At 40.1% G+C, this 14,993-nt stretch overlaps 1 protein-coding gene across 1 annotated transcript in view; it reads right to left on the reverse strand.

Annotated features, from left to right (window-relative positions):
* Window positions 1–847: 847 nt before the first annotated feature.
* The window catches only part of LOC139741805 (ankyrin repeat and SAM domain-containing protein 1A-like), a 37,830-nt gene continuing 23,684 nt past the window's right edge, over window positions 848–14,993 (reverse strand). The window contains exon 2 of the mRNA XM_071652390.1: window positions 848–1,549. Within this exon, the coding sequence (XP_071508491.1) occupies window positions 1,347–1,549 (203 nt within the window). The 3' untranslated portion in view covers window positions 848–1,346. The remainder of the gene's footprint in view (window positions 1,550–14,993) is intronic.

Here is a 14,993-nt window from a genome sequence, read left to right on the forward strand (position 1 = left end):
CTGGTTTCGCACCCTCTCCGAAACTCCTTTTCTCGGACCGACGACGGCGTCTATTTTAGTGACCCATCACTTTTAGTTAATGATATTACATGCAGCTTTCCCCATCCCGGAGATTCGAACAAGGAAATGAAATAGTAAATATATGTTCTCATGAAGGGAAAAGAAGAGGGGGGAAAAGATAGGAAGGAGGGAAGTGGAAAGGGAAGCCAATGATTGAACAGATGTTGAGCCGCCATGATGTGAATGATGAAGGACGTTGCTCAAACGCGGCATGCTGTTATGACGTTATTGCTATGAGTTCCTCAATTCAGGTCATTCAACTCATTCTCTGTTTGATGGCCCAAATGAATACACATTATCATGTTACCCCCCAAAAAGACAATGATAAATAATTGCGCACACATTATAAATGAAACAGTAGAGCCGAAGTGGGAACAGGGGGAAATGAAAGAAGGAAAGAACCAGAGAACAGAGATGCCTGTCTTGTTTCTTTTTTTTTTTCGATATCCTTGTTGTTTTGTTTCTGCTTCTACTATAAGTTTACGTGATTAGATTTTGAAAGCTTTGTGCTAGAACGGAGACAACAAGCTAACTACTAAGCCAGACGGTCAGCCGCTAAATCTAGACCCCCGGATGGCTGGCGGCACGATCGCCCAAGTGTCGGCGAGTTCGCGATGGCCGCCGAGGGGGATGTAAGTGGCCCGTACAAATCGCAACGATAGCTATATAACGGCGGGCTGACCAAACACTTCAAAAATTGATGTCCCTCTGACCGCTGACAATGGAGAGACGCCTGGCCAAACCTTGATCATGTTCTCGCATACAAAGTGCGCCTCAACCATTACTCATTTCCCGGGTCAACAAAGATATGATTATTACACGACCTCTGCCTGTATTTATGCTGTTCTGGTTCACAGTTGTCCATACACAGAAACGCACACGCTCAGACAGCTACACACATACATGCACACAACACGCAGAAGCACTTGACAAGCTCAATGCATGAACGCCCGCAGGTATACGTGCGTGCATACATACATACATTTACATAAAAACATACGTACATATGTACATATATACATACATAAGTACACCCTATCATACATATACACATCCACCATGCATGCATGCATGACGCATACAAAGTATGTACAATAACGCGACCATGCATGCTTTAAATCAATAATATTGGTGACAGTGTAGCCCAACGAAGTCATATTTATGTGCACGTTATGAGACACGGGCACGACAACGCTGTACGACATGAGGCGTACCGTGTATGCAGGAGGTGAGACAAGTCACCTCCCTGCGTGTATGCAGCATTATCAGATTGAACTCATATGGTACTAACTTGCCAGACGAAGACGCTTGCGATGAGCCGGGAGCTCAACCTCTAGTTCCCGCAGAACTTCGGGCGTGGGATCCATGGACGCGATGTCCCGTAGCGTGTGGAAGTTCCCACTCATAAAGTTGCTGAAGTAGTAATCGAGTCCGATTTCCCGTAACCATAGAAACACCTCGCATTCCTCTGACAGCTGATGCGTGTGAGCTGTCACAAATAGGAAAGAAAACGCCGAAAAAAATTGTCAAGATAAAGAGTGATGAACAACAATTTAGTTATGAAGAACATGACGCAGTTCATGTCAAACCGTAAAATACAAACCAACACACGCGACATTTATATGGCGCTTTTTCATCACCAGCTGCAAACGCTCTTCCAACACATCGTACATTCATGTACGAGCGTAGCCTAGGTTCAGTATCAAATACTAGTAACGTAATGCGTAGAAATCCCAAGCCTTTTTACTTAAGGCAAATCTGCTTGAAACTGTTTGAAGCATGTTTTGCATGACCCTAAAATTATGTGGAAATGGATTCTTGAGTTCTGAGAGGCAAAATCTGGAAATGAACGAAAACCAAATGAATTGTGTGCTTGGGAATTACTAGTAGTTGTGATGAGGAGCGAGTTTAATACGAAGAATGTCGACGAGACAGGTCAGATAAGTTTCTTGGTGCTTTGGTGTGAATGTAATTGAATGTTAGTAATCATAATCGACTTCTTAAAAAAAGCAATCATCAATAAGAAGCCAGACCAATTCATATTGTGATGTAATGCCAGTAATGTTCGCGCAATAAATTATTAATGGTTGTGGCTTGAGTGTTTAGCTGTATTCCGCCTCGTAGCTCAAAAGAAGGCACTATAGTATTACTCATTAGCAAGCTCCCATGAGACCGACAATTTAAAGTGTCCTTCGAACGGCCAGGCAATGAAGATGCAGTCCCTTGTCTACTGTATGTAAGGGCAAATCCACTGCTACCATCGGTCTCGAAACAGGGACCTGCACGATTGAGAGTCCGCGGTCTAAACCACTGTGCCACAGCGGCTCGATATCAACCCATCACTTTAACCCATCGAGGACGAGCTGCTTTTGCTACAACATACATTTCCCATAGACACCTGCCCTAGTAAACTCGGGACTAGTCCTCAACGGGTTAATATGCGTAGGTTTTAGAAAAGAAAAATGAAGATGAGAAACGGATAATTGAAAGAGATATATGCAGCAACCGAGTTTTTAAAAAGAAGATATACACACTAAACAAAAGCATAAAGACAAACAAACACAAAATTCATAGGGCATATCTCATGTACAGTTTTTGCCGTCGGTGTGACTTCTTTTGCTTGTATCCATTTTGATTCCACTGACTCATGGACTAATTTATCGATGACATGATCATTAACCCTCTTTGTGTCACGTATTTACAGTCCATAGGTATGTGTGTGTGAAATTTGGGCACATTGGACTCATTGGTATAGCAAGGGTTAAGGAATTGTCCATGGCTCGTGACTGGTGTTTGGTAACCGATCCTTTAGGGTTAACGTTCCACAAAAGAAAACAGGATGAACGCCATTGCTGGAGTGCTCAAGCTTTCGATTGATTCACATTCACCCACGCTGATGTTGTGCCTTTCCCTTCTTCACTTAAAGTATCTTCTCTTTTCGCTTCTCATTTATATATATTTTAAAGATAGCCTATTGATGAGAATCTTACATTCCCATCCATTAGTCATATAATACGCCTGTACAAGTAACTACAATGAATTATCTCGGATATTTAAGAGAAAAAGAGTATTCTTGCAGAACACAATTTCTGAGGCTCGTCACCACAGCCGCAGTGTAGATATGGCTATAGCTCTTCATCGTCAGCCAGCTATACTCATCATACAGTGTACATCGGAGGGTGAGTGCGTACACGCTTGCTGTGTTGCGATTGTCAGATTTCATTTTCAGAGGGAAATGATCGGCTATAATATTAGCACAAGGAAGGAAATATGTCTCTGGCAAGGCTTCCTGGCTGAAGTATAGTCAGAGTGATGTAAATTTGACATGATGGCCTTCTCGATCTTCCCAATCAATCTTAATATTCACATCGGCCGAGCAGCCGCTCGGTCGAATTACTCCAGACCGTCGGCTACAGCATAATAGTTCTTTGATGCATGTACATCATTCACAAACAATTATTATATAAACATACAAGAGTTACGATTTGTAACTATACGCGGCAACACGGACAGTTACAGTGCAATCTTAGACATTCCTTGGCCCGATGAGATGTACCAGTCGAGTGTGTGTGGAACCGGGACAGTTTTGAAGAAAATGCAGATTGTCTCAGCGGTAGACCACATTGTTAAGCATTCACCCTGACCATCACTCTTCAATTCCCCTAAACAGCAACAGCAGCAACAAAAGCTGCAGCATAAGCCACCACTTCTACCACAGCAACAACAACAACAACAAAAGCAACAACAAAAACATCATGGAAAGTGTTCCATTGCATTACATTTCACAGGTGTTGAAAAAAAAACATACAGTGATGACAAGGCAATATTCTAATTCAATCACTGCTTACCAAAAAAAAAAAAAAAAAACCCACTTCCTTAAGCGGTGAAAAGTGTAAAATAATAAAAGTAACTTCAATCATGCCATGTCACATTATTCCACAAGCGGTCACATACCTATATATTCATATCTATGCCGATTATGTGTACATCCCTGAAGCGATTTCAATCAACAACCCAGAGCATAAGTTAATATCTGTTCATCAATAAATTTCTTAATGAGGATGATGATGAAAATGATGATGATGATGATGAAGAAGAAGATGATGATGATGATGACAGTGGTGGATCTAGGCAAGGGTGCAAAGGGCGTGCGCCCCCCCCCCCTTTATTTTTGTTAAAACAAAAGAAATAAAAAGAAACAAATTGGGGGTGGGGTGCGTGCGCCCCCTTCATTTTTTGTTAAAACAAAAGAAATAAAAAGAAACAAATTGGGGGTGGGGTGCGTGCGCCCCCCCCCCCTTTAATTTTGTAAAGGCGCCCCCTCTTTACGGAATTCCTGGATCCGCCCCTGGATGATGATGATGATGATGATGACGAAGAAGAAGAAGAAGAAGAAGATGATGATGATGATGATGATAAATAATAAAGATGATCGATGGTGATGACAGGTGTGTGAGAGTATGCAGTGATGTCCTTATAAAACACTTATTCCTCATTACAATATTCATCGAAGCTCCTCCTGGAAGCTAGGTTTGGAATATGAGCGACCTTCATCTCTAGGTCTTGGAATATCCATTACCAGGAGGAGGAGAAGGAAGAAAAGGATAATGGTTAGATTAGATGCTGATTATAGTCACAGAGAGGAAGTTATCTTAGACAAGATTATTTTAGATGTGTTGTGATGTGATGTGATGTGATGTGATGTGATGTGATGTGATGTGATGTGATGTGAAGTGATGTGATGTGATGTGATGTGATGTGACGTGATTTAATGTGCTGTGATGCAATGTGATGTCATATCATGTGATGTGATGTGATGTGATGTGATGTGATGTGATGTGATGTGATGTGATGTAATGTGATGTCATATCATGTGATGTGATGTGATGTGATGTGATGTGATGTGTGGCGATGTGATGTGATGTGATGTGATGTGATGTGATGTGATGTGATTTAATGTGCTGTGATGCAATGTGATGTCATTTCATGTGATGTGATGTGATGTGTTGTGATGTGATGTGATGTGATGTGATGTGATGTGTTGTGATGTGATGTGATGTGATGTGATGTGATATGATGTGATATGATGTGATGTGACGTGACGTGATGTGATGTGATGGATGTGATATATGTATATACTATATGATCTGATATATGATATGATATGACATGATATGATGATTATGATATGAGATATGATGTACAGTTTGTTATGATTATGAAAGGATAAGATGTGAATTGATATATAACGATACGACATCTCACGTATACAATATCATACGATTATCTTTTCAGATATGTAAGATACCTTCTCATTCCTAGCACGATTTATTCTTAAAGAGTTAACGAATATGATACCCAGATGACTTTCATGTGTTACGAGTGTATTTTCACGTAACTGACCTACACACAGCACTGGTAGTTTGTTACACGCCTGTAAGTCACAGGGGTGACATATTGCCAGGCCAACGGATGCCCAACAGGACACCCTACTTACGTGACGCGCATCTACAGCCATACATTACTGCTCCTCTCTCGCAATTGCCGGTCTGAACTCGGATGAACAAGCGGTTATTGGCCTATGCAATCAATTCACTTGCTTAATGAAGCGACAGCATTGGCAATTAGATGAAGAAAAAAAATATGGATGGAAAAGATGAAGAGATGGTGACAGGGGAGGAAGAGAGAGAAGGAGAGAAAAGAGAGAAAAACAAACATGAAGAGAGTCGGGCGTGAGGACAATAGAACGAGATGTGGTTGACGTAATGCGGGAAGATGAGGAGTCGCGGACATGAAAGATGCTGTATTTATGGAGACCGAGTGGGAGAGAAAATACGTAGAGACTGAGAGGGAGAAAAATATCAGAAGTAAAGGAGGACCTGCTGTGGAGTGTAATCGTTCTGTAGGTGTCAACGATAAGGACCTTTGAAAAGCAACAAAGGAGCTTCGCAGTGCTCGAACTTATAGGAATCGAGCGCGGAGCGCGAGATATTCCAGCTGAGGAGGAAAAGGATTTTTAAAAATGATAATAATCTACGGCTTCCACGATTCCCTCTTATTATGCCACTGCATTATCGCGAGTTTGTTGTTGTGTACATCTACTCCTTCACCGTATTTTGTTAGAATCTCGAAGAATAGCGCAAACCGACCTTCGGCGATATGTGGACGCCAAATCAGTCGGGGGTATACCCTGTTGATAATACTGTCCGATATAATCGCTATATAGCGCGAATGCGGTTTTTCTTTCCAAGCGCTCTATACTCATTCTATTATCTCTGCCTACAGCCGATGTCTTGGCGAGATGTTGGGGGTTACTATAGGCCTTCTCCTCTGTGAATCTTTTTTCCCCATCTTCCCTCTTCGTTCTCGCCTTCCTGTTTTGTCGTCGATCACTGGGTTCGTTATTTCTGCAGTCCGGGCGATATCCACGTGGTCTGATGAATTTATGTCGTCAGGCATGCGAAAATGCAACAGAAGTTCTGAAAGAAGCACGCTTGACAATTCAAAAAGGAAAGTTTATCCTGGTCCTTATATTCTTGCTTCCCTGCCTTATAAACTTTTCAAAGTTACAGAGCGCAGAGTGACATGCGTTAGTACCTCATAACAAGCCCCAATATACTAAATAATTCCAGCGATTATTTTAACGAGAGGTTATATGCAATAGCCCCGGCAGACCTTGACGACTATTCTATTATAGAAGGAAGAACAAAATACTGCTCTTCCGTCCACTAGTCCCTGCGGATATGTTTGTCCGAGCGATAAATTCAGAGCTTACTGTCCAGGGAACACTGCCCTGTTAATTGCTCAGGGAGAAATAGTCCTGAAGTACATCTCCATATGCAATTTCTCCTGAGGGTAACAGTCAGGATCCGGATCGTTGTTGCTGCTGTTGTTGTTGCTGTTTTGCCAAACTAGTATAATTCACATGGCGATTTTTTTTTCTTTCATTTCGACATATCATACACCATATACCTGCAAAAAGCCGTCTTTCCCGAGGGCAACGGAAGGTCAATGGGACACTTTTTATGCAGTGCACCATCCCTAGACGGAAGTCGACGGAATTCCATGTCTTTTTACTTATCAAAATGCCAATGACGCAATGTGTTGTCAGATTAATAAATGGGTAATGTGGATACAATGACAAATGATTTTATACATCGATGGTTTCAGTAACGGCTATACCCCTGTCAACGAAATATGATTATTCTTTAATTTTCTAAATGTGCTCGTGTTCATGGAGAAGAATATTTCTGTCGTACACTGTCATTAACGCTTTGCAAGTACATCGCAATCTTTCCAAGGAAAATGACGTTGACATCCGAAAACTGATATCGATTGTATTTTACGAGCGGCAATTCGGCTATTTTCAAACAGTAACTCCGCAGTGCATAGGCCCCTAGTTGTTGCACGTGTTCAGACGTTCATGGCTAAAGGGTACTTTAAACGCGGTATTAACAGGAGATGGCCTACTATACAAGGTGTACTTATGACACATTTGTTTTTTATATTGTCCACCTCCTAAGCCTTTGTACGAGCCCAAAATGTGTTTCATATCTTTATCCATAGCTTGCATGTAATTTGCCATTATGCCTTTGTGTTAGTGTGTGTTTAAAAGAGTTATGGTAAAGCGCATAGGGAGCATTGCTTTATTATGCGCCATAGAAGCACAACTGTTATCATTATTAGCTTGTGTTTATTGTTGAAATTTATTATGTAGAATTTGTGTCAAGTCTATTCACACATGAGTGGTTCTTGTACCAGACCGCACTGTCTCTTGCCGCTGACAACAATGAGCAAACATACAGCACAATCAAGGAGCAAGACGGTGCAAGCAGCACATTATTTTGATTTCGTTCCATATATTTTCCATTTCCAACAAAATAATACACACAACGTGATTGTCTGAATACAAAGAATTTCATGTTCATTTCATGTTTTTTTTTTTTTTTTTTTTTTTTTTTGTCGTCAACGAGCGACTGAGGGAATTGGAGGGAAGAGGAGAAGAGCTGCAACCGACCAGTCGGTTTCAATTAAACTCCATTTTCCTCATATCGATGCTCAAAAACATTTTTTCGCTCTCCATCTCTAGTGCATTTTCCGTTTGTGAAGCATTTGATGCGAGGAGCGTTCGTAACTAACGATGACAACATTTTGTTGAGCATCTCGCGAAAATGAAAGAGGGCGGTATAACGTTTTTAGCTCGGCTCGCTGCCAATTTCACTCGCCAGAGCGAACGCCAGCTGCAGACAGCAGACAAATGATGCATACATATGCGAAGCCCCCACATGAGTGAATCCCCAGAACACCGATGACGGTGAAATGTTTGCAAAAAAAAGTATCTCTGGCAAGATCCATGTCGGTGCCAAAATTAATATACAGGTGACCCTCGCTGAGCATTCAAAACATTCGTCACCCACCATGCTCGCCAAAAAAACACTCACACGCGCAGTTGTTGAATGGACGCCCCTATTGGCAAAATCTTGTGTTTCGAAATAGGCCATCTACTCTTCGTGTTCTTTGGCAAAGGGACGTTGCCTGCCTTGCTACACCAGCAATTGAGCACCTTGTCTGAGGCTGCCCTAACTGTTATGCCCTTAACTGTCATGCCGACTCACAGAACATAAATCTTTCAACTTGTCAATGAGAAAAGAAAATAGTCGCAAAATTCTTTTTATCTTCAGAATTTGAATGAAAGTGCGAAATGTTTTACGATTGAGTGGACCTCACATCGCTTCTAAAAGGGGTGACTTTAAAATGAAATCTCAGTGAACTCCATGAACATTAATCTCTGTATAATGGGGTTTACAATATCATTGTATAACAAAATGGTATATTCAGTGAAAAGCACGTTAAAAAAAAACATATCCTAATACGCCTTCAGCGGCGACACCAGTGACGTAATTCCCTTGTTCGAAGTTATTTGTATGACTTTGAAAAGATTATGCAGCATACTGCGAACAGTAACAGAAGAAAGAAAAAAAATAACAGCAATGAACCAAATGGACTTGTTGGTGACGAGGGAACGGACAGCTCAGATCCAAGCGAGATCCCAGCAAGTCGTATCCACGTCCGTCGATTCAAAGGAAACCGTGAAACAGTGATCAAGTTTGAGGTCCGTTACGTTGACAAAAAGACTCATTCATTTCTTCAAGCTATATAGCAAGCAGTTAATCATTCTCCTACCAGAATCTTGTTCCTAGGTTTTCGGGGATCTCAGCGTCTTAAAGCGGACGGGTTAAGGGATTACAGGGAGAATCGAAACTGTACTGATTAGAGGAAGAATTCAAGACAATGGAGTAACAATCAAGATCTGAATTATACAACAAATAATGCCCCTATGACACAACTCGTGATATCGGGAATAAAATAAGAAATTGTGGGACTCGTTATTGATCGTAGATACAAACCAGCAACATTAATGCTATCCCATGTTATAATCTGTTTAAGCCCAACTCTCTACGATGCCCTCTACAATCATATTAGTTTGTTTAACAAAACCACACCTTTCTCCTGAGTCAACCTAATCTACGTAATGCTAATCTACGTAACGTACTTTGGCTCGTCGAAAACTCACGCCCCTTTGATTTACCGTCAAATACTTTCTTTATAAAGTGTTTGCGACGTAAATGAACACCTGAAAGAAATACATAATTTCTGCCTCTGCAAAGATGATTACAGATTTTTGATATAATTACATCATGTTATGTTAATGAACTTGTGGTAGTGATGACGCCACTCATTGTAACCATGGTAACGATGACAAAAATGATGATGATGCTGACAATTTTGAAGTATGATGACAGATGATGATGATATCCTAGAGTATGACTGATAATAAGAAGAAGTAATAAACTAAACATCGTGTTTGCGACGTGAATGAACACCTGAATAAAAAGACATATAGGCTTCCCAATTTCTATCTCTTCTAGGATAGCCAAAGAGCTCAGAAAGCATCTTGAAATTATATGATGAAAGGCAAAAAAAGATTATCTTTTTAGTTAGAATGAGCGCTTTATACGAGTCTCTCATTCAGAATAATAAGAGTATTACTGATAATAAGAAGAAATAATATACTACTACTAGCAGGAGAAGAGGAAGAGGAGAAAGATGAAGAAAAGAAGAAGAAGAAGGAAAGGGGAAGACGTAGGGTGAGGAGGAGGAGGAGGAAGAGGAGGAGAAAGACGATGATGATCATACCACAAAAACATCCACGCTTGGGTCAAGTCGAGTTCATATGAAAGGAATTCCGATCAGTGCACTTCCTCCTCAGTCTGTTATACCTTTCTGGCAGGGAATGCCTACCATCTCTTTGGCAGACGGAAACCGTCAGATGACAAGAAAACACGTGTATGCAGGGGGGAAATTCCCCTTCAGAAATCTGAGAAAGCGAGAGTTGGAGAAACGACGGAGAGAGAGCGAGCGAGAGGATGGGGGGGGGGGGGGGGGGGGGGAGAGGAGAGGAATGAGTGGGAAAAGAAATTACGTCGGGACAATGACGCATGCTCGCGTTTGCATTGTGCAATGTCTGAGTTTCCTCGCGTGATCAAATCAATCACTTCATTTATTTTTTTCATTGCCATGGCAACCGCATCTCGTTTATAACTTTATCTTTTTATCTATTTTTCTGCTGTCTCTCTCAATAGCTGGCTCTGTCAGCTTCTCGCCACATCTCACCTTCTTGCTATCTTGTCGAAAATTCTTTCAAGTTCAAGTTGATTTATTTCATTTCCAACAAAACAAACAATTAGGAATACTATGCAATGTTCGTATATACAGTTGTCAGCATATCAGTACAACAATGCAATGAACATAATATCATGTAATAAAGACACATTGGCCCTGTTGATTACATGGTAAACACAAAGACACACACATATCGACAGAGATATAAATAAATGTAATATCATTATGGTAAGGGCAGAAATAAAATTGCTGAAAATGGAGGGGACTGCTAAAAAGCAGAGCTTGTAGTATGCAGTCCCCTCATTAAAAAAATGAAAAAATCATACTGCAAAAAAAACAACAACAAAGACACTTTGCCTAAGAGAAAGAAATAAAAAGACAGAGTAATACACACATACATGCACACACACACGGACGCACATTAACAAACACAAGGCGGCTATCTTGTAAAGGAAGAAATCAGATAAATAATCAGAATATAATCAGAATCAGATAAAAAACAAATTAGTGTCATCCGCTCATTAACGTTGACCACGTGACTGCAAACATGTAGGGTCATTATTTCAATAGGGCCTATCTCTGATTTTTCCAAACGCGGCTCCCCATTACGAAAGAAAGACACGGGTTTTGTTCACGATGAATCCCCGAAAACCGTCAACAAATCAAATATGCTGTTACCCAAATGTCTTAAACTGTGACATATACATTACTTTACGCCAGCGTACATCGCAACAAAACGTAAGATTTTATAGGGCGCTAAAACCTGCAGTAACTAGTAACGATTTTAAGCGCTTTCAACAACATACCGTATATAACATGGCAAATCAATTTACATCTCAACATAATACTTAAAATACGGTCAATCAATTACAAAGTAAAAGCAAGATGTATCCATAAATTCAAACATGTGTCCCGAGCACTCTCGTAAAAGTGTACACTTCTGATGATAAACACATTAATGATGCTAAGAGTGGGAGGTGGGGGAGGGGATGGTTGCGAAAGTGAAGGTCTTCGTAGAATTCATCTAAAATTTTCATATTTTCCTCTTTACTTCTGATTCTATCCACACCCGTTTCGTCATTCTTTTCGATGTTTACATTTGTTGAATAATGTTATTGCGATTTATTTTGAGTTTCGGTGTTACAAAACAAACTCGAATGGAAACTATTTCTTCAAGGAAACATCCGCCTTTTTTGTAGCATTAAACTGACGCATGTTCGACACAGATATGACCGAATATAAAGTAAAGTGACTAAAAGTAGTACAGGCCCTATCCAGAACAGATCAATGAGTAAACGGATAACTCAATAAACACATCAATGAATAAGTTTCAGATTAACAATATCATACATTGGAACAAATCTTCAAGAATCATGCCGATTTTGACGGCCAAAACGAAAGCATGACACAATATTCTTTGCTGTTGTCTGGCTAGTCATTATCAGTGACGTCATACAATGAGACATTTTATGTTTTTAGATTGGGCACAGTCTAGTTCAATAACTCGTTAGTATTCAGTAATGTGAATCACGTTATGCAAAATCATCATAAAAAGTCCAAATCATTACATTTGCCTTGTATCAAATTTGATCAGAGCTGATCGACCTAATTGAAGAGAAGGGGAAAAAAAACCAGGAAACAAAGCATAGAAACCAATACATCGCATCTATAGATAATGTCCAGTGTGGCTTATGATTGTGCCGCTATTGTTCTGCGCTATCTTTCGTGAAAATCGCGGTTGCACCATGATTTCACATGATGCGTATGCTCAGTGGAGCGTGATATATGAAACTTTACGTCACTTTCCGGCGGCGAGATGAATCGCGAATTTACGCGCATGATTAGTGGAGGAAAGCCGTCCAACGCGCATTAAAGTCCGGATGTTGAGACGATATATGCGGCATGTTCGCTGCAATGTTATGAGGCAATCGTTATAAGATTGTAAGATTATACAGAATACTCTGTACACGGACTCGGTATCATTTTGCCATTTCCATAGCATATACACACACAAACACACACACACACACACACACACACACACACACACACACACACACACACACACACAACACACAACGCAACACACGAGTACGCATCCATACGCTCATGGATATATTGCTCGAGTACTCCACAAATGGCAGAATATATATTTATGCACGTTTACGCTGTGAAGTATGGCGATATTGAGATATTTTTGAAATATTCGAATGTTTTTAAAGAGGTCTGAATAGCGAGCCGTCATTTTGTACTCCTACTCTCGGTTTTGCATTTATTCAGAAAAATTCCCCTATTCTTTTTGCGGGGAGTTTCACTCATTCATAAGAAGTGGTCACAACAATAAGTATACATGTACTCGGGACCGAGTCATTTCGAGCAGTATCGAGTATAGTTTTAATATAGCAGCAGGATAGTGACTTATATCTGTTTCGATACTGAAATACTGATCATTAGTCATTTTCAGTTCCGTACGATGGTGTGTGTATGTGTTTTGTTTCCTTTCATGTTTGCACCAAAGGTCATTATCATCATATATTCACAATGTTACTCTCTTCTTATACTGGTACGATATTCTCGTGCTTTCAGTCCGCTTAGTCAACATAGAAATGACTCTGGGCAAACCTGTGCATCGCTTCTTCTGGATTTGAATGAATTATTGCAGATTGTTTCTCCTACATCAGCCGTCCTTTGCATTCATGCAGTCACATTGGCCAAAAAAAAAATCATCTCAACGTATGACACACCAACAGTGGGAGGGCTTACAACATGAAAATAATGCGTTTGTCGTCCGATACAATGTTGAATAAAGGTGGTAGAAAAAGGGATTTTTGGCAGAGCGTGTATATGCTAGACCACAATACGTTCATCGCCCAGCGCAGAGCATAATTTTTCTATGTAAAGTTAGTGTCACTTTATATGAAGTGTGGTGTTTAGAGACGGATGGTAATTAAGTACGAGAAAAGAAAACACAAAGATATACTAAACCTCAACAGTCCTCACGAAACCTTGGCCCTGTCGATTACATGGTAAACAAAAGATACAGAAAAAACAAGATTTAACCAAAAAAGAAAAACGAAAAAGAAACCCTATTGATCTTGCGGTCGCAACCTGTAATTTTCGATCACCTTTCCGCTCCAAGAGAGATTTTTAGTTTGCTTATTGCCATCTGACAGTATTGTTTTGTTTGCCTTGTTTCGGTTTCGCTTAGTTTGATACCGATTGGGATATTATCAGTTTACATTGGCAATACGCTGCGCATTTTTTCCCTTCCTTCACTCTCTCCCCCCCCCCCCCCCCCCCTTCTTGCAAAACAAATGCTCTGATTAGCTTCCTGAACTGTGCATGTCGAGCAGTCGGTTAACTACTTCTGAAATTCACGATTTTTTCGCCAGTATGGCAACGAAAGTCATAGAATACATGCACATACTTGAGAATATTGTTACTATTCCTCAATGTCATACAGCATGTGTTTATGTATGGTATGTAGCTCATTATTCGATGTTCATTTATACTACACTAACCCAAAGCTAACTCTTTAATTACAGATAATAACGAGAGCAATGAAAAGTATCTTCGTCAGCATGTATGTTTAACAGATGTAACTTTTTCAGTCTTGCTTGCTAGCTCTGTTTCAAATCAAGGGGGGGGGGGTATACGTATACGTAAATAGTTTTCCGTGCTGCTATGTTACATTCCCTAGCAATCTCCAGCTGAAGATGTACACTTTGATTATCACTCTATCGAGAAGACACAGCCGACAATGGTATTCTCGAAAAAAATTATAAATCATTCAAACTCTCACAATGGTTTCCTAAAAGCGGTTAAACCTTTTATATTTCTGTTTTCATAGTTCAGTCGAAGGTATATATGGGCAAATAGATATAATTCTTGTCTTACTATTCTATGGCCAAGTTATTTTCTCTTTTTAATAATCTCAGAAGTCAAACAAGACGATCAAAAGTGTATGCGTCTTTCCCTAAAGAATATACGATGAAGAAGGGATACGACAAAGACAAATTCTCTGCAACATTTTCATAAAGGAATGACTTTGTGTTTGTTTGTGTTTGTGTGTTTTCTATTTGTTAGTAATATATTTCTATAGTATTGTATACTGAGCTGGTACTGAATATTAATGAACATGTGCACGAGTAAACACGAAGCTGCAGCGAAATCGTAGACGGTAAAAAACTCCGAAGAAGTATTAGCTTTCAATCATTCTATAGAAGTAAATTTCTTTATATTGATGATAT

The sequence above is a fragment of the Diadema antillarum genome, unplaced genomic scaffold (genome assembly GCF_040938485.1).
Source record: "Diadema antillarum isolate AM-2024a unplaced genomic scaffold, OU_Dant_1.0 seq00000954_RagTag, whole genome shotgun sequence".
Classification (NCBI taxonomy): Eukaryota; Metazoa; Echinodermata; class Echinoidea; order Diadematoida; family Diadematidae; genus Diadema; species Diadema antillarum.